At 54.5% G+C, this 20,238-nt stretch overlaps 1 protein-coding gene across 1 annotated transcript; it reads left to right on the top strand.

Moving 5' to 3' along the window:
- Window positions 1–337: 337 nt before the first annotated feature.
- HIP1R (huntingtin interacting protein 1 related) lies at window positions 338–18,422 on the top strand. Its single transcript, XM_014874916.2, has 32 exons — window positions 338–524; window positions 5,470–5,533; window positions 5,957–6,099; window positions 6,392–6,448; window positions 6,685–6,765; window positions 6,866–6,942; window positions 7,252–7,313; window positions 8,364–8,504; window positions 8,969–9,026; window positions 9,106–9,181; window positions 9,355–9,492; window positions 9,567–9,625; window positions 9,691–9,763; window positions 10,090–10,273; window positions 10,357–10,445; window positions 11,045–11,161; window positions 11,555–11,656; window positions 11,899–12,093; window positions 12,275–12,422; window positions 12,716–12,802; window positions 13,061–13,168; window positions 13,470–13,606; window positions 14,163–14,273; window positions 14,390–14,448; window positions 14,598–14,628; window positions 14,748–14,810; window positions 15,268–15,368; window positions 16,040–16,145; window positions 16,834–16,957; window positions 17,111–17,172; window positions 17,260–17,451; window positions 17,539–18,422. Exons 1-32 carry the CDS (start codon window positions 432–434, stop codon window positions 17,542–17,544), a joined length of 3,144 nt encoding a protein of 1,047 aa, XP_014730402.2. The 5' UTR covers window positions 338–431; the 3' UTR covers window positions 17,545–18,422.
- Window positions 18,423–20,238: the final 1,816 nt, after the last annotated feature.

The following is a 20,238-nucleotide window of genomic DNA, read 5'->3' as shown; positions in this document are numbered from 1 at the left end:
TCAGAACGAGCTGCACGTGTGTTTGTGTGCAGGTGCAGTGGGAGAGGGTGAAGATGAGCGCTGATTAGGGACGGTCGTGCTGGCAGTGACCGCCGTTCCTGGTGTTTTCTGAGCTAGGGAATCACCTCGGTGTCTGGTGCCCGGCGGGGGCCGCTAAGGGACGTGTCCCCCGCTCCGTGTCCCCCGCTCCGTGTCCCCCGCTCCGTGACCGTGTCCCCCCCGGCGCTGCGCGGTCCCACCTGCCCGCGGGGGGAGCGGCGCTGCAGTTCCCGGCGCGGCCGCCAGGGGCGCGGCGGCGCGCGGCGCAGTGCGCGCCGTGAGGGGCGGGGGGCGGGCGGCGCCGGTCGCTCCTGCCCGGAGCGCGGAGCCCCGAGCGCGGATACCGGAACGCGTGTACCGGAACGCGGGTACCGGAGCGGGGAGCTCCCACCATGAACAGCATCAAGAGCGTGCCGGCGCGGGTGCTGAGCCGCCGCGGCGGGCACAGCCTGGAGGCGGAGCGGGAGCAGTTCGACAAGAGCCAGGCAAGGACGGCGGGAGGGGGGCGGCGGGGCCGCGGGACCGGCCGCGGTTACGGTCCCGGTTTTAGTCCTGGTCCTGCTCCCGGCTCCGGGACGAGGCTGGCCGGCCCTTTCCGTGGGGCATCGCCTCAGGGCGCCCTGAGCACGGGGGCTTCTCGGGCGATGGGATGACACGGGATGGGGGGCGCGGGTCTCCGCCGTGCTCCGGGGAAGCGCCGGTGGGACAGCGCTGCCGCCGTCCCTCTGCCCGTGCCCGTGTCCGCCCGCCCGTCCGTCCCCGGTGCCGGCGCGGCGCGCGCTCCCCCACCCCCACCTGCGCCACCGCTTCCTCCCGGCGCGGCCGCGGGACGGTCCCGTGTGGGCACTCGCCCGTCCCGCCGCCCCCGCGCCCGTCCCCGCGGCCGCGGCCCCGCCGTGCGCCGCCGCCCCCGCGGGCAGCCGGGCCCCGCGGCGGCGCTGCGCCCCCCCGCATCTCCCGGGCCTTCTCGCAGGTAAACACGGCCGGCAGCGCACCAGGGAAAGTTTTATGGTGTCGGTGGGAGTACGGCCGAGCCCGGGGGCTCCGCGGCAGCCCCGCGCCCCCTGCCCCGGGAATGGGCATCTCCGCAACCCTGCCGGCCCCCAACAACACCGGGGAATGTTTCGCACCGGGGCTGATTCACCCCTGCCCCGCCGCTCCGGGTCACCCGCGGGGTTACCCTGTGGGATCGGGGTGTTTGGTCCCACGGAGGGTGGCAGACTGGAAACAAAGCCCAAAGATGTTTATGCCCCATCGTGTCCGGCTTGGCCGAGGTGTTTGCAGTCCTGTGGCCCCCAAGGGTGGGCAGTGGTCGGGCACTGATGGGGCTGGCATATGGCTGGTGGGAAATGAAGTACTCAGCGTGGGCAGGGATGGGCAGAGGGATAGACAGTGATGGGCTCGCTGCTGCCCCAGCAGAAATAACAGTGCATGCCTCTTCTGACTCCTCTGCTTTTGCAGGCTGTGTATTCATCTCAGATGTTTTTCCTTTGCCCCTTTGCTTTGCGGTTCCTTCCTTAGCCTCTGGGCCGGTTTGGCTCCGGAGAGCGCCAGCGAAGGCAGGTGGGAATTTCAGGCCTCGCAGGGTCACAGCGCTGGGTAGGAAACGGAGCTTGCTGGGTTTAGGGAGCAACACGAGAAAACCGGCAATTCCGGTTCCCTCTGGACGCGTCTCCTTCACTCGTCCCACTGGGCACCGCTGATAAACGATCACGGCGGCAGCGCTGCCCCGTGCGCCCGGGGGCTGCCCTTGCCGGCCGGGCAGGAGCGGGGCCCTCCTCCCTCCGCCCTTCCAGGGCATTTCGGGCTTTTCGCTGGGACCTGTGCTCTGGAAATCTGCGCAGTCACAGGGATGCTGTGAGCGGAGACATGGACAGGGCAAAGAGGTGGTTGCTCTCTGTTAGAGCTTTTCGCTCTCCGACCCCAGGCTCGCTGGCTGATGGTCACACTCACTGCCCAGAACTGACCTTGTTTCCAGCAACTGCTAAAAACTGTCCTAAAGGAGCTTTATCCCGGTGTGGTTTCCTGTAGTGGTGCTTCAGTGAGAGCAGAACTGTTCAGTGGGTATTGATCTGCCTTTTACCTCTAAATATAGCAGCTGCCCAGCCGGCCGCCGGTCGCCTCTGTGCCACAGGGGTGCTGGTGGCACATCCCCTGCTCATCTCTGTGCCACAGGGGTGCTGGTGGCACATCCCCTGCTCATCTCTGTGTCACAGGGGTGCTGGTGGCACATCCCCTGCTCATCTTTGTGCCACAGGGGTGCTGGTGGCACATCCCCTGCTCATCTCTGTGTCACAGAGATGCTGCTGGCACATCTTCTCTGCTGCCTGAGGATTCTGTACCAGAATCCAGAGTGCTGTCACCTTTTCCCCTGTGAGGGCCCGGGTGATGTCTGTGCTTACAGACATAAGTTGCTGACCCTACTGTGATCCCAGGTCCTTGTGGGTGACATGAAGGTCACCTGCTTTCCATGAAAATGCTTTTCCATGTGTTGTGTCAGGGAGATGTAGTTGTCTCCCTCGGAGAAGCCGTGTGTGGGCAGTAGGAAATCACCATCCCACAGCAGGTGCTTGCTTGGCAGCCTAGCAGGAGGAAAGACTTGTCCATTTCTGCTGCCAGTTTTTGCTTTTCTTAAACAAAAAGCTTAAAAATCCAATGAGCTCTTGAGCCTGCAGGATTGCATTGTGTGTGACTGCCAAGTGGTGTTTTCCTGGTGTAATTTGGGAAGGAGCAGCGTTAGGAAGGGAGCTCTGGAGTCCATAGCTCAGCTGTTCTGACAGCTCTCGTGCTGCCTGGCCAGGGAGGTTTCCAGCTGCCAAAAAATCTCTCCTGCTGTAGCATCATACTGGGACCCAGCATCCACCTGCCAGGTGGGATTGGGACCCTGTGGGATGGCAGGACTCCAGGGAGCCGTGGGCGGGAGGATCAGCCCTAATTAAAAGCAGCCTGGAACGAAAGGGTGGCTGTGAACTGTGCTCCTTCATTTGGGCGCTTTGATCCAGGCTTTAGTCACCAGCTTGGTACGTGCAGGCTGTGAGCAAAGCACTGGGGCTGCAGCCCTGTGGGCTCCCACAGCCCGCAGCCAGGCAGGTTTTGGGGTTGACTCCTCACCCTGGTGCCTGTCAGTGATGGGGAGCAGTCCACAGGTTGCATCAAAGTTTTGGTCAGGCTGATTGTGCACCTGCAGTGACAAGCAGGACCTGCCCATCTCTGGATGGCAGCCAACAGGAACATCCTGGCCAGCACCTGTGTCCCAGGCTGCAGCATTGCCCCATGCCCATCCCTGGTGCCACCATCCCTTTTTCCTGGATCTCCTGGCCAGCCTGATGCTTGGAGGCAATGAAAGCACACAGAGGGACTTGTATTGGTTTGGTGACTCTGTAGTTTATTTGGGACCATGCTGGACACAGCATCTCATGGTGGTGCTGTGAATAGGCTGGGGCTGCCCCTGCATGGGTGCAACCCTTGTGCTGGACATGAAGAGGCTCAGTGAAACCTTTGCACTGAATCACCAAGGATGAAACCAACCTCTCTGGCAGCTCCTGGGCTCAATTTTGGCTGGTCAGGCTATGAGTGAGACTAAGGGCAATAAATGCAATAAAACCACCACTGCCAGTGGGAATTATAGCTCTGTTTTGGGGCAGACCAGCAGGGTCCCAGACCACTGAGCAGCGGAGGTTCTGTCCTTGGGGATAGGGGACAACATTTCCTTTCCTGGAGGTCTGTCTGTCTCACACTTTAACCCTTCTGTGGCTGCGCCTCCTCTGACCTCTGTGGGGCTTGGGTTCCATAGATGGTTTGGGATGAGTGTGATGGGCTGGGACAGGCCCGTCTTAGGGCAGGCAGCAAAACCTCCCTGCTCCCTCTATGCAAAACACCTCACTAAAGAAGCAGTAACTCCTGCAGCAGCTCTTCACTGCAAGATGCATTTCCAAATCCTTCCTAGCCTTGGCTTGGTGGCTCCCTGGTCCAGGATAAACCATCCTTTCTGTCAGTGTCCCGTGGGAGGTGCTGGCATCCCTGAGGACCTGTAGCACATCCCTCTGGTCAAGCTGCCATCGAGGGCACAGCCTCTGCCAGCTCCAGGCTTTTGGGTGGCTGTGAAGGCACTCTGGGAGAGGCAGCTGTGCTGCAAGTGCCTGTTCCCGGGCACTCCAGGCTCGTTAACCTTTGGGGATAAGAGGATTACAGCAAGTCACCGGCTTAACTCCACTGCTGCTTTACGGCCCCACATGGCGAGGTAACACCGGGACTCTCCCGGTGCAGGAAAGGCAAAGCCAGCCCCTATCCCCAGCAGCTGGGCTCCCCTTTTGGGACAGGTTCACTCTTCGGGATGATCCAGTTTTGTTGCTGTCATGGTCAGTTCGTGGCTAGCTCTTTTGGGGTGGTTTTGGTGCATGGACACCTTTGACATTGCCCCTTTGGTGTTGGGTTCCTCCTGCATAAGTCAAGAGCACTCGATAACTCGGCGTCAGGTTCCTCTTCCTACAGGAAAGCACCTCATTTCAGAGGTGTCCCTGGACAAGCAGCCATGTGGAGGCAGGTGCCTTCCTGGGCAGGTAGATAGGATTTTTATTAGGTTTTAAGGCTGTGGAACTGCAGGGAGGGACCGAGTTCCTCTTCCGGCACAAGTGCTGGCAACAGAGCTGCTTCCTGCCTTCCCAGCTGGGATCTTTTTCCTCTGCTGGTGACAGGGGACTCATGGACACAGGCACAGCCCAAGCACTCATGCGAGGGTGAAGCAGCTCAGTTGAGTCTGAGGAGGAGGAGGAAGATCTTCATCAAACACAGCAACTTGGATTTGCAGCCTATCAACACATGGGAGATGCAACCAACCGCAGTCTGGGGTCATCTTGTGGAATAAATTCCTCATTTAAAGTATGCTGTGATCAAACACTTCAAAATATAGACAATCCTCCTCTGATAATCACATTGCTATGGATTTTTGCTCCATCAAGATGGGCATTGAGGCTGCCACTCCCTCCTTACTCGGGGGCTGCTTTTCCCCACATGCTGTTTGCACGCAGCAACATCCTCAGAAGAACCCAAACCACTCCCCCGTGGTTCAAAGGCTCCTTGTGATTACACAAACAACCCTGGAATTTGGCATCTCGCTGTTGTGCTTTAATGTTCCCCGGGCACGGCGCTGAATTCAGGCTGCAAAAATGCAAAAATTGGTTTCCTGGGACAGGGACAGCCGGGAGCAGCAGCAGCAGTGGTCATATCCTGACAGATCCTGCCGGGGATGGGGGGGTTTAATGGATGCTTTGTTTGTGGATAAAAAGGCCTATTCTGACGTGTTACAAATGACTCTGAGGTGACAAATGTGCTCTGAAATTCAGGGTGTTCCCCAAAAGCACCAGCATTGCGTTTAGGGGTAGCCATGGGGGTCACACCATGTCTGACAGACACTGTCCCCTCCTCTTGCAGGCCATCAGCATCAGCAAAGCCATTAACACACAGGAAGCACCAGTGAAGGAGAAACATGCCCGTCGTATCCTTTCCCTTGGCTCCCAGGACAGCATGGAGAAGTTTGGGGTGTGGGGGTGTCAGCCCCTGATGCTGGAGCCACAGGAGACTGGGGAGACAAAGATCCATGCAGAGCTTGGTTGGGGGCTGGCATCACAAGGGTTAATCCATCAGTGAAAAGGCAGATGAGCAGTGCAATAAAGTTGCATTTCTTTGGCAGTAAAATGCAGAGGGGCCCCAGTGTGCCCTCAGCAGGAGGAGGTGAATCAAAAAATGACAAATGGGGGGTCTTACCTGGGGGTTTTATTTAGGGGTGCAGCATTGTGCTGGTGACCCCTGTGCTCGTGGGGCACTCAGTGTCCCCCTTTCAAAGTTAAACAAGAATAATCCCCAGTCCAGCCTGTCCCCTGCTTCGTGTGTATCCAGTTGGCCTTGACTGCACTGGAAGGGATCATCCTGGGGACCCACCACGAGAAGGGAGCGTTCACCTTCTGGTCCTACGCCATCGGGCTGCCCCTGCCCAGCAGTGCCATCCTCAGCTGGAAGTTCTGCCACGTCTTGCACAAAGTCCTGCGTGATGGTCACCCCAACGTGAGTGTCCCCTCTGCAACATCCCTGCTGCTTCACTGGCAGGAGGAATTTCTGGCAGTGAAGGAATGGGATCCCTTCCCTACCCCAGCCGCCTTTCCCAGGCTGTGGGGGACTCTGTTGTCTTGCATCTTTGAAACTTCCCTGTGCAAATCCCCGACCTTTGGGTGCCAAGGGAAGGCTGGAACTTCTCCCAGAGCTGGAATGGTGTAAGGGGCTGGATCCCTCCTCTTCCCTAGCATCAGGGCAGACAGCCAGCCCCACTGTGTCACATCCTTCCCTTTTTTGTCTCCAGGTTCTCCAGGACTGCCAGAGGTACCGCAGCAACATCCGAGAGACCGGGGACCTGTGGGTGAGTGGGGCAGAGAGGAGGTTTGTGCCTCCCACGGGGTTTGGAGATGGTTTCTGAGAAACACGATGGGCACAGAGAGGGTGAAGCCCTACCTGCAATAACCTGCTGTCTCTTTGGGTGATGGTTGTGTGCATGATGGAGCCTCAGGGGTGGTTCAGGTCACTGGCTCGTGTGGGATCTGCAGGATCTGGTTACATCACTCTGGATTCCCCCTGTCTCCCCTCATGTCTCTGCAGGGCCATTTGCACGACAGGTATGGGCAGCTGGTGAGCATCTACACACGGCTCCTGCTCACCAAGATCTCCTTCCATGTCAAGGTGAGACCCTCTGCCCCCTCCACACCACCAGACCGAGGGCATGTGCCATGCCAGCAAGAATATTAGCAGCAACTGATGGGTTTTCCTTCCTTTTCCAAAGCATCCCGAATTCCCCCCAGGCCTCGAAGTGTCGGATGAGGTGCTGGAAAAGACTGCAGGGACAGATGTGAACAACATGTGAGTGTCCTGGTGGGGCCCAATGCCCAGGGTGTGGTCACCAGCTCCATGTCCCCCAGCTGGAAGTGTCCTGCTGACGTGACGAAACCACTCCAGGATGGGGCAGTCACTGGGATTGTGTGAATTGTTTGGATGGTGTCTGATTCTTCCTGTACCCACAGAGCACTGTGGGGTGTAAATGCAGGGAGAAAAACCCCAAATTTTTGTCGGTCAGAGCTTTTGCCATCATGAGGACTCTCAATGAATATGAGTAGCTGGAGCAAAGATATCTCTGCTGTCAAGTGATGGAGTTTTGGTTTGTTTTGGCAGCTTCCAGCTGACGGTCGAGCTGTTTGACTACTTGGACTGTGAGCTGAAGCTGTCGGAGTCAGGTGAGGAGGCGGCAGGGGCAGGTCCCTCCCACTCGCCCTGGGGCTCTTGAGCAATAGTTTCACTCTTTGGTCGGGAATGGAGTTCCGGGAGGCCGAGGTTGGAGGCTCAGGTCCCTCCTCCTCCTCCCATGAGATTTCTGAGGTGGTTTCTCAGCTGGATTCCCCTGTTGAGGCTCCGTAGAGGCAGTTGTAGGAAAATATTTAGAGCTTGTGGCTGCTTTGAACCCACCTGAGCAAGGCAGAGTGTTGTTTTCAGAGCAGAGCTGCTCTGAAATATGTTTTTATTTCTTTTTTTGTACAACCACATTAATCACATGCATTACACAAATGCCTTCTGTCCCTGTGAAACAGAGGATGGGGCTGTACTTCTTTTTAAAGACTCATTTCCCCTCGTTGAAATGCCTCCAGGGAGAGCTGGACACCCCTGCTCATGTCTCTCACCTCCTTAGGAATTTTTAGATGGCTTAGAGAGGTGGCAGATCCTTCCTCTGTTGAGAGCCAGGAACACGGAGCTGCCCTGGAAAACAGGGCACAGCGAGAGATACCGTGCTCCCGACTCCCAACAGCCTCCTGCTTCTCCTCCTGACCCAGTTATACAGAGAATTTATATTCATAAATACTTTAAAGCTGAGTGGGGAAGAAGCCAGTGTGGATATGCTGCCTGGATCCCTGCCAAGAGAAGGGATCTGTATCTGAGCAGGGGCAGGCGAGGCTGCGGTGCCGCCGGGCTCGTCCCCTGCTCTGGGATCCTCTCTCAGATCCTTCCATGATTAAATAGAATGGAGCAAAACCTCTCACTTTCCCCAGCTGTGTCGAGCAGCAGCAGTTTAAGGGTTAAATCCCTCCTTTTTGGAGTTGGGATATCCATGGCAGAGCTGAGCACCCCTTCCCTCTGCCAGCGTGGTCCCTTTGGGTGTTTTTGCTCAGAGTGGGGTTGTTCTCAGCTCAGGGCAGCAGCTCTGGCATTTCCCCGTGCCCCACATCCGCCGTGGTTAATGATCAAGCAGCCTGGCCGGGCACAGGCAGCTCTGCAAACACAGCTCCCCTCAGTTTTCAGGCAGCTCAACACCTCGATGGCCGTGTCGCAGATGTCAGCGGTGCAGTGCCGCCTGGCCCCCCTCATCCAGGTCATCCAGGACTGCAGCCACCTCTACCACTACTCCGTTAAGTTAATGTTCAAGCTGCACTCCTGTGAGTCCTGGGGATGTGCTCCCTGCTGGTGTTTGCCCAGGGTGGGCTTTGGATCTGGGGATGAGGCTGGTGTGGATTGAGGCATCCATCGTCATGTCCCTATATCCCAGCTGGGCTCCGGGGGCCTGCTTCATCCCACGCAGACATTCCAGATAAAGGAATTAGAAGGACTCGTTCTTGATTAAGGAATAAAAGGACTTGTTCTTGATTAATTCAAGCCCACGTGCCCTGGCCTGCCAGCCCCCTGCATGGGATCACTGGGCAGCACAGTGCCAGCAGCCTTGTGTGGGTATTTTGGAGTTCCCATACCCACATTTCCCTGTGTGGCATCCCTGATCCCTGTACCGGGGATAGGAGCACTCCCTCCTGGCTTTTACCCTGCTGGCTTTTGCAGTGTAGGGGTCTGGCTGCATGTGAACACACGTGCAGCCCCAGATCAGTCACAGCTGTCCCTCCTCACCCAGGTCTGCCGGCTGACACTCTGCAGGGCCACCGAGACCGCTTCCACGAGCAGTTCCGCAGGTAACCAGGGCCCAGGTGGGGTCCCCTCCCTCCTTCCAAGCCCTCTCTCATCTCTCCTTTGTCTTTCCCTTCTCTCCAGCCTTAAAAACTTCTTTAAGAAGGCATCTGACATGCTGTATTTCAAGCGGCTCATCCAGATCCCTCGGCTGCCAGAGGTATGGCAGGATTTGGTGTGGTGCTCTGGAGAGCTTGTGGGTGCCCTCTTGGATGGGTGTGGGGTCTGGGGACCCTGCACAGGGACCCTCTGGCTCCATCCTTTCCCTTGGCACTCTGCCTTCTGCAGTTCCTGAACCCCCTGCAAGGCTGCAATAACTTCTTGTCCCTACAGAACCCCCCAAACTTCCTGCGGGCTTCAGCGCTGGCCGAGCACGTGAAGCCGGTGGTTGTGATCCCCGAGGAAGCCCCTGAGGATGAGGAGCCAGAGAACCTCATTGAGATCAGCACAACTTCCACCACAGAGCCACAGGTGGGGACGTGGGGCCGGGATGGGGGGCAGGTTCCTGTGTCCTGGCTCAGCTAAGCACCCTCTGTCCTCCCCAGATCACCTCGGATCTGTTTGAGCAAACCTTCGGGCCGCCCAACGGCGTTTGGGATGACAGGTATGGGGGGGCCAGCAGGGGCCAGTGGCTGCTGCCACGTGGGACCAACGTGCCTTTGCCCACAGGGATGCACAGATCGAGAGCCTGAAGAAGGAGGTGGAAACGCTCCGTGCAGAGATGGAGAAGATTAAACTGGAGGTAAAGCCTGGCTGGGGTGGGAGAATGGGATGGGGTTTGGTGCCATGTTGTGGAAACCCTGAAGGGATGCAGCAGGAGTGGGGTCCTAGCATCCAGTATTTTGGGACCTCTCCCAGTGCCAGGATGTGATTCCTGATGGGGTGGAGGCATGTGAGACCTGTTCCTTGCTGTCCTGATGTTATCAATATGGACAGAGTGACTGCAGGGGTAAAGGGGAGAGCTCTCTTGTGCATCCCACGGCTGCTTTACCCGAATTGCAGCAGGGCACCTGGGTAGGGGTATTGGGGAAGGCAGAGCTGTGCCCCAGTGCCTGATGACTCCTGCAGGCACAGCGTTACATCACCCAGCTCAAGGCACAGGTGAACAGCCTGGAGGGAGAAGTGGAGGAGCAGCGCAAGCAGAAGCAGAAGGCGCTGGTGGACAACGAGCAGCTGCGGGATGAGCTGGAGAGGCTGCAGAGGGTGAAGCAGGACAGTGACAGGTCACAGCGACTCTGTGCCGAGGCTGAGAGTAGGTGCCCTGGGGTGTCCTGTGGTGCCCAGGGCCCATGGGCTGCCCTTGCTGTGCTCACTGAGGGTCTCTCACCCCTGCAGAGAAAGCCAACGCCACTGAGATCCGCTACACGAAGCTGAAGGAGAAGCACAGCGAGCTCATCAACATCCACGCCGAGCTCCTGAGGAAGGTAACTGCTGCCTCTGCAGGCAGGGACTGACACTGAGGGCAGTGTCCTGGAATTAAATCCCTCCCTTTTGGGGTTGGGGTATGCAGGGCAGAGCTAAGCACCTTTTCCCTCTTCCATCATGGTTCCTTTGGGTCTTTTTGTTGTTGTTTATTGGGTTGTTTTGCTGTTGTTTGGTCTGTTTCTGCTGGTTTCTGTGGCCAGTGTAGCTGGTGGGATATCACTTGTAGCAGCAGTCATGGGATGCTTGGCTCCAGTCCTGGAAAGGGGCTCTCTAGGGATATGCTGGTGATGAGGATCCTGTGTCTCAGCTGTGCCACTCACCTGCTTATTTTTTGCTTTGGGTGTTTTGATCTTGCTTTTGTCCCTTTTTCCCTCTGCCACCACTGGTGTGGCTCATGCCTGCCCAGTCTCCCTGTATTGCTCCCATCGCCCTCTGAGCACCAGGCAGAGGGCACCCCTTGAATCTGGGAGCCAGCACTTTGGGTGCTATGAGAAAGGCATCTGGGATTTATTGTCTGGGCTAGAATTTGGTTGGAATAAGTGTGGGGATGGTGAGGGTCCCCCTTGGAACTCCAGGTGAGCCCTGTGTCCCCCCACAGAACGCTGACACTGCCAAGCAGCTGACGGTCACACAGCAGAGCCAGGAGGAGGTGGCACGTGTCAAGGAGCAGCTGGCATTTCAGGTGGAGCAGGTCAAGCGAGAGGCTGAGATGAAGGTGAGCTCTGAATCCTTCCCTGCTGGCACTGAGCCCTCCCCAGCCTGGGAAATGCAGTTTGGGAGCAAGGGAAAGGGGTGGTGGTTGCTGTTGGGCCCTCAGGAAGATGTTAATGTATGATTCATTCCCTATTGCCCAAATCTGCCTTTTCTTCCCCCAAGAAAATGCCACCATGCAAATTGATAGGTTTGAGTGCTTTTGTTCTCTGGGGCTGCTCCCAAAATTCCTGGCGTGGGAAAATGAGCCATTCCAGGAGATTCCCCCTGCCCAAGACCCCAAAACCCCCTCCCTGCAAAACCTGGCTGGGTTCATTCCCTCCCTCCCTCCCTGCTGGTGTGGAGCGGGGCTGGGGCGTGGCAGGGGCTGAGCCCTGAGCACGCTGTGTGGGCACAGCTGGAGGACCAGAGCGTGCAGATGGAGCAGCTGAGGCAGGAGCTGGACGCCCGTCGGGAGGAGCTGGAGCAGGCGCAGCGCTCGCTCAGCCACGCCAAGCAGGTACGGGGGGCTGGGGGGGCAGCACGAGCCCAGGGCACATCAAACCCCGTCACAGGGTGATGGACCTGCCACCAGTGCTGGGCCAGAGGTTCAGCAGCAGCCCAAGGAGCTGTCACAGGGCTGAGCATGGGCCCAGCCCAGCAGCGTCACAAGCTGGGCATGTCCAGAGCTCTCCCCTAAGTGTCTGTCGGGCTGCCAGCAGTGATGGGGGAATGACAAGGTGTCCTGGCCCCCCGTGGCAGGCAGGTGTGGAGCTCAGTGCCCAGGTGGATGCTCTGCACGCTGAGAAGGAGGTGCTGAGGCGGTCGGTGAGCGAGAAGGAGTGTGAGCTGCTGTCCACACGGGGCCTCATCGAGGAGAAGGAGCTGCAGCTGAGCCAGGAGGCAGACAAGGCTACAAGGGAGATCAGAGAGCTCCAGGGCAGGCTCCTGGAGAAGGTACAGTGCTGTGTGGAGAGCCCACGGGGTGAGGTGTTTGGGGGGTGCCAGCCAATGCAGCCAGTGGGTATCACTTGCACCAGCAGTCATTACAGCTGAGTGTAATCCTGGAAAGGGGCTCTTGAGGGATATGCTGCTGATTGGGATGCTGTGCCAATCACCTGTTCCTCCTACCTCACAGAGCAACCAGGAGCAGAGTCTGCAGCAGAAGCTGCTGGATGATCAGTTTGGAGTCCTGCAGGAGACAGTGAGAGAAGCCCAGGACATCCTCCGTGATGCCATGGCCAAGCTGGATGATCCCCTGCACCTCCGCTGCACCAGCTCCCCAGGTATGTCCTGCTCTCCCAGGAGGCTGAAACACACTGTTCCTTCTCCCTCCTGGACAGATAATGTTGCATCTCAGCTCTCCCATGGCATTTTTTCCGTCATGGCTGAGGCGGTTGGGGTTGGACTTCCCAGAACGAATTTTTAGCTCTCATCTTCAGCACTCTTTTGCTCAGGTTTTAGTGCTGTTCCCCAGCCAGGGGTACACTTCCACTCAGTGGTGCCTCGTGCAGTCAGCACTGATGCAGACACCCACCAGCCTGGCTGTGCTAATGAAATGAAATGAAATTCCTTGCAGATTACCTGCTGAGCCGGGCACAGGCAGCCCTGGAGTCCACGGATACCCTGGAGAAGGGGCACACGCAGTACGTGGCCTCCATGGCAGGTACCTGGGGCTGGGGATTGGCATTGCTCCCAGCTTGCTCATGTTTCCATACATCCAGCAGCCCCTGGTGGGCTCCAGGGCCACCAGCAGGCAGCAGTGCCCTGGTGACAAAGGGACACAGGCGGGGCTGGGGGAATTCCCAACATCTCTGAGTCTTGTACTGATCCTTGAGTGCCTTCAAGGACGAGCTGCAGCCCCCAGTACCTGGCAGGGGGTGCCCAGGGCTGGCAGCTCCTGAGCCTGTGCTGTGTCTGGCAGATGCTGCAGGGCTGGTGGGGGCTCTGGCCCTCTTTGCACACCTGACTGCTGACACCATCGTCAATGGCAGCGCCACATCCCACCTGGCCCCCACGGACCACGCTGACCGTGAGTGCAGGAATGCGGGGGGTGTTGGGGGGATTTTTTCTCATGGGCCTTTTCTTTAGGGGGGCCATGCCAAAGTCCCCTCTGCCAGGGGCAGATTTTACCAAGGACAGCACATTCCCCATGTTCCCATTCCCAACATTCCCTGCCCTCTAGTGCCCCTCCCTGGCCCATGTTGCTCCCGGAAACTCATTTTCAATCTAGAAGACATTTGCTGAATGCTGCTGTGGATGAGGGTGGGCAGGGCTGGGAGGAAGGGGCCCCTTGCCCAGCCAGGGCTGGCACCAAGCTGTGCTCTCTGCAGGGCTGACAGAGACGTGCCGGGAGTGTGGCCAGCGGAGCCTGGAGTACCTGGACAAGCTGAAGGACAGGCAGAGGCTGGACAGTGCTGAGCTGGGGGACGTGCGAGGGGCACTGAGAGGGGTCCTGCAGCTGGCCCAGGTAGGAGATGGAGCCCAGCACAGCCACCTTCCCATTTGTGGGTCCCAGGGAACACTTTGGGGTGGTTTGTCCCCCATACCCGCAAGTTCTGATGCTTTCCTTGAGCTATCTCAGCTTCCAAGCACTGAGACCCTTCCTGGTGATGCACAGAGCTGGTCACCTCAGATCAGCTGAAGTCTTTCAGCCCAGTAACGCCTGTTGAAGGAAAGTTCCCATCTTTCAGATATTTCTCCTCGTGAAGCCCCTATTAGTCTTTTCCTTTACACCACTGTTCAGCTCTCCAGAGCCCTCTGGAGCAGAAACTGCTCCTGTGATGGAGTTTTATCTCCTTGATTTGGGGCATTTCTTACTTCTGAGGTCCCTGTGCCATGTTTGCTGCAAGTTGATGGCACATGTACCTTCACCTTTGCAGGCTGCAGAATGCTGCTTCTGCAGCTTTTATTAGTTGGCAGGGGTGGGAAGGAATTGGATATCTTGGTTTGTAGTTACTCCTTAAAAATATTCCCTTCTTTTTCTCTGCCTAAAACCTGCTCGTGCCTGCTGCCTCCTTTGGCAGGAGCTGAGACCCAAGAGCTTGGACATCAAGCAGGAGGAGCTGGGGGACATGGTTGAGAAGGAGATGGCCTCCACCTCAGAGGCAATTGAGGATGCTGTCAGGAGGATAGAGGTGAGACAGAGCTGCAGGATGGGCCATTCTGGGGCCTTGGGGTGGCAGAGTGTCCATCACTCCACCTTTCTCACCCCACCATGGCATCCAACCCTTCCTCTTGTGTTTCCCAACAGGAGATGATGAGCCAGGCCAGGAACGAGAGCTCTGGGGTTAAGCTGGAAGTGAATGAACGGTGAGATTTGGGGAGGGACGTGTGACAAGTCTGTGCTCTGCTGGGGTCTGCTCTGCTCCAAAACAGGCTGGCTGGTCTTGAAAAAAGCCCCATTTTCTGAGGCCAAAGTTTTCCTGAATGCTGAACACTTTTGTCTTGCTTCCCTCCAGGATTCTGAACTCCTGCACGGATCTAATGAAGGTCAGTGCTGCAGAAACCCATCTACGGTGCACAAAACTGTAACCTCTCACCAGCAGCAGCATCAATCCTCCTCTGTAAGACCCCCATCAAACCCCAAAACCTGTTTTCCTTCATTCCAGGCTATCAGACTTCTTGTAACAACATCTACGAACCTACAGAAGGAGATAGTGGAAAGTGGCCGGGTAAGTCCTTACACTCATCTCTTTGTACTGACATGAAATACAGGAGAATTTCCCCCAAAGTGCAGAAACGCTCTGGATTTCCTGGTTTCCCCTGTTGGCAGCACTCTGGCAGTCCCAGTGCTGGAGATGAGCTGCTCAGCCCTGTGCTCTTTTGCATAAATTGCTGTCACCCTTGCAAAGCCTTGTCCATCTAAGGATGAAGGCCCAAACCTTGTGTGTTTTAAACCAAACCCAGCTCAAACTTGCAGGCTTGGGACTCTGATGTTGTTTTCCTTGATAATTATTTAAACAGGTCAGTAAGAGCAGAATGAAGAGCTCAGGAATGCTGTCACTCCCTTGATTTATGGCTTTATATATTAACTGATATATTGTTACACTTATATAGATATTTAATATGGATTTATATGTTGCTGTATATTAGAAGTTAATCCAGGCCATAATATTCTCACAACAACAGGGGGCAGCAACAACTCAGGAGTTTTATGCCAAGAACTCTCGCTGGACTGAAGGGCTGATCTCTGCCTCCAAGGCCGTGGGCTGGGGAGCCACACAGCTCGTGTAGGTACCCCCAGGCTGGGAGCTTCCCCTGGACACAGCTCCATGGGCTGCACCCAGGGCTTCCCTGTCACCCCATCATCCAAAATTCCCACTGCTGAGGTGTCACGGAGCACCAGTGCCAATTCCTTATGGAGCATCATTGCTGGCTCCTTAGGGAGAGCTTTGCTGGCTTTTTATGGACCCTCAGTTTGGTTCATTGCTAATTCCCCGTAGAATCATAGCCTGGATTGGACCACACGGTCACCCAGCTGGGGATGGCAGTTCCTCCCTGAATGCAAAATGTGAAATTAAATCCCCCCTGTCCTGGTTCCTGCTCAAATTATTGTGGATGGGATGGCTGGGACTGGGGCAGGGTGTTCCCTGTGCCAGTGCAGGAAACGTAGGGGGGTTTTTGGACAAAGCTTTAAAAATCTCATTCATTATGAAAACAAAATCCTGCCTCTGTCCAAATCGCCTGGATCGTGGCTTTGAATAATTGCTTTGTGTATGAGCTTTAATAACAGCCAGACTCAAAGATCTTTGAGATCTTTTCCAACTACAATAATTCCATGATTCTGTAATTACAAAGCTGCTGGATCCAGCTGCTGCTTTCTGAGGGTATTAGCAGGAGATAAATAATCTGCACTTGCTCTGTTGTGTCTGACACAATCTCCCTTTGACCCCCACTGCAGGGAGTCTGCAGACAGGGTTGTCCTGCACACGGGCAAATACGAGGAGCTGATTGTCTGCTCCCACGAAATCGCTGCCAGCACAGCCCAGCTGGTGGCTGCCTCCAAGGTGGGTGTCCCAGCAGAGTCCCTTGGGTGTCTCCTCATTCTGTCACACAGTGTTCCCATCCTCTCTGCCAATCCTGCAGCCTCCCAGAGCAGGGAGAAGAGAAGCTCTTGCTATTTTCCAGCCTGTGATTTTAATGCATGTGTTAATATTCCCACACCTGAGGATTGCCTTGGAAATGAAGATGGGTAAAACCTCCTGTCTTCCTCCTGTCAAGCTGGTTATGTAAAGAAAATGTTAATCACTAACAAGGAATCCAGAAAAGCAGCTGCAGGAGCTGGAATTGAGGATGGTGGACTTTGGTCCTTGCCACCTTTCCTGTTGGTGTGGGTGGAAGTGAGGGGTGGAGGATTCAGTGAGCACACAGAGATGCAGGTATTTCCATAGGGATTTTTACACCAGATGGGTTTAAAATTAAGAGCATGGTTAAAAAGCCAGAGCTGTGTCTTCAATGAGAGCTTGGCTCAGGTGGGAGCAGAGCTGCTTTGGGTGCCCTGGGGCTGAAGGGCTTTGCAGGAATCACCTTGTCTGGCCATGATGGGATCACTGAGGATAAACCTTCCCATCTGTCCATCCATTCTTTCCACTCCCAGGTTTTCATGCCCAAAAGCTCTATGCCTCTGCCTGGGGCTCCTGGAGCTCCCTCGGGGGTTGTGATGGGCACCCTCAGCCATTCCCGTGCTCCTTGCAGGTGAAGGCTGAGAAGAGCAGCAGGAACCTGGCCAGGCTCCAGGAGTGCTCACGCAACGTCAACGAGATGGCAGCAAACGTGGTGGCTTCCACCAAGTCAGGGCAAGAGCAAATAGAGGAGAAAGGTGAGGTTTTTTTCCAAGGAAAAGGTGGAAAAACCCAGCCCAAATCCCTTTCTGGCCTGGTGCACACCCCAGAGTGTCCATCCAGCTCTGCTTTGGCATGTGAGGGTTCTCTATGAGGGGTGCACTCAGCAGGGGCCCTGCCTTCCTCCACAGACACCATGGACTTCTCGGGCATGTCCCTCATCAAGCTGAAGAAGGAAGAGATGGAAACACAGGTACAGCCCTGAGGTGGATCAGACCCAGCCCTGCACTGGGGGTCCCTCTGCCCCCAGCACAGGTACCAGGATGGTTTTTGGGTGCAGGTGAAGGTGTTGGAGCTGGAGAAGAGGCTGGAGGGCGAGCGGGTCCGTCTGGGCGAGCTGAGGAAGCAGCACTACGTCCTGGCCGGGGGCTGCGAGGACACGCCAGAGGATGGGGAGGCCAGGCCGGCGCCGGCACCGCGACGAGGGATCCTCAAGAAACCCCCAATTGCCCAGAAACCCGGCCTGGGGGAGGTGGGGCCCGCCTGGGGGGGCACACTGGGCTGGGGGAGCGTTCAGGGCACGAGTTGTGACCTTGGCTTTGTCCCCTTCTCGTTGCAGCCCTAGCGAAACCCAGCCCCACACATCGACGTTGCCTTCGCGCTGCTGTGCCTTCCCCCGCGGGGTCTCCTCAGCGCCCGGCCTGCAAACAATCCCAAACTGGATGGTTTTGAAGAATAGATTTTATTTTTTGTTCTCCTTTTTTCTGGACTGTAGAGTGGTGGGGCTCCTGTGCTCCCCGGGCGCTGCTGAGTGCTCTCCTTCTCCTTTTCCTCCTCCTTTTCCTTCTTCTTCTTCTCTTCCTCCTCCTCTTCCTCGCCTGCCAACCGGCTCTCCCGGTTTAATTTAATTTGGGGTTCGTTTGGGTTAATTTTTTGTTTTGTTTTGTTTTGTTTTAAGGACTTTATCAGCACTAGAAGTTTTCAGTAAATGTAGCTCTACTGTACTGCTCAGACCCTTTCCAAGAACTGTGAACTGGTTTTACAGTAGGAAACTGGTGGGCTTTCCTTGCAACCATTTTTTTAAATTCCCCTTTTTCCAGCCTGAGGAATATTTGACTTCATTTTGGCATAGGATCAGCCCTCAGCAGGAAGGGAAACATTCACCTTCCCCAGCACATGGAGCAGGGCTTTTGTTAGGGAAAAGCAGTTACTGACACACACTGGCAATAAGGATACAAACGTTTTTATTTTTTTTTTTTCCTTTTCTATTTTTTATTACTACGGCAATGTCAAGGGATCAGTTGCATTATGTTTTATATTTAAGATAATTAGCAGAATTAAATCTAACCGTGGCCTGTGGGAGCCAGGGGCTAGAGAAGTCTGCAGCAATAAGGAATTACTGATGTGGAGAGATGCGGGGGCAGAATCAAAATCCTGTCAGCTGTGTCTTCCCTTGGAGCAACTACCAGGATGTAGAATATTAAAGGAGCAATATTTAAAATACTTTTGTGTTGCTTTGTTGTTGGGGAGGGGGTTGATGACAGGGCCAGGGCCATGACAGGGTTGGTTGCAGGAAACTGGACTTGAGCTGTGGGGCAGAGAGAGTCAGTAATTTAACTAAATGTGCATAAATATATATATATATATAAAAATATATGTATACATAAATATATATATAGAGAGAGTCCTCTCTGTGTATGTGTAGCCATATATATCTATGGTTCTGCATGTGCCTATATATATATATATATATGCATTTTTTGCATATTTTATGTACCTATACTGTTATGCACTATATATAAAATTTAATATATAAGACATAGTATTTTTATATAATTATATTATTAGAGATATATGATAGATAATAGAGGTGATTTATAATATATACTATACATACTATATAGATACTGCATATATATTATTATATATCTATTATATATAATAGATATATAATAGGAAGCTGTATATGATACATAATATTATATGGGTGATAAGACTGAAGCATTTAGAGTTCAGCACCACGGGGTGACCACAGCTGCCTTGAATTTAGGTGGTGACTTGTCATGTTCAGTCAACATTTACATCCCATCCCTTGTTACCCTCAGACCCAATTACAATCAAACTTTATAAAAGCCACAGTAAAACCCAGGGCTTTCCATCTCTGTGACTGCCAAGAGGCTGTAAAGCAGTTAACAAGAATTACAAGTGGCTGTATCTCAGGTAAACACATTTATGAGGTGTTCCATTATTTATTTTGTGTACGTAGCAGTCTCATGATTGCTGAGGTTCCACATCCCAGAACTGTGCAGGTTTCTGGGCAGTGACAAAAGTGCCAGTGCTCGTTTCCCAGCTCGTTGTGTGGCCAAAGTGCATTTCCCAGAAGGGCTCTGGTGCTGTCCTGGTGCTGCTGGGTGAGGCAAGCAGCTGCTCTGCTCCTGCACGTTCTGCTGGGATCACTCCAGCCTGGAGCTTTATTCCCTGCTCAGGGCTCACAGCCCTGTCCCTCGGGTGGCTGCTGTCACATCAAGTGGCAATGACACAGCAGTGACAGGGGCCAGCCCCCTGCTGAGTTTCGTTTCTTCCCGAGCCCTTTTCTCTCAAGGAAGTGCTTTCTGCAGTAGCTCAAGGTCTATTTATAGACAGTGATAAAGATATATTTGCTGGGAGACTGACGTCATCCAAGCACTCACACCATCACATTTCATCATGGAAATACTGATTAAACAAGAATTCAAACTTTTAAACTCCAGCTAGAGTCCTACTTAAAGGAGTCATTATATTTAAAGAATTCAGAAATAAAATGTGGCTTTGAGATTGATGCTGTGGCTAAATGTAACTTGTTTACCCCCACTGCTGTCACACTGTGGTTTACTTAAAACTATTCAGGCCAGCATAATCAAAAGTCTCAAAAAGAAGAAGCACAAATAAAAACAAGCTCTATAAACCACTTGAAATGTAATCTAAGTTAATTTTTGTACAAAAATTATTCTTACTGCCCAGTCTAATTTTTTTTTTCTTCCGTCCTATACTTTTTTGGAAAGTGTTTGCTATTTGTAGCTGACAAAAGAATCAGAACGACAAACCTGTGTGTCTGCAAAGGTTTATTTTGAGACTCCATCAAGACATCCTGTTGTGCAGGATCCAATTTGCTAATGACTTTTAAAAACCATTATTGTGGCTGTGGACAGAGGAAGACATTTCACTCTGTGTGCTCCTGAGAACAAATTTTACTCAGTACCTGTAAGAGAAGCAGTGGAAAATAACCAAGTTGTGAAATTGTCCACCTTCTGCTCTCTTCCACCGAGGTGAGTAAAGTACA

This window comes from Sturnus vulgaris, chromosome 19, assembly GCF_052056855.1.
Source record: "Sturnus vulgaris isolate bStuVul1 chromosome 19, bStuVul1.hap1, whole genome shotgun sequence".
In the NCBI taxonomy this organism is placed as follows: domain Eukaryota; kingdom Metazoa; phylum Chordata; class Aves; order Passeriformes; family Sturnidae; genus Sturnus; species Sturnus vulgaris.
The sequence above is the reverse complement of the archived record's forward strand: the minus strand, read 5'-3'. Positions and strand labels throughout refer to the sequence as shown.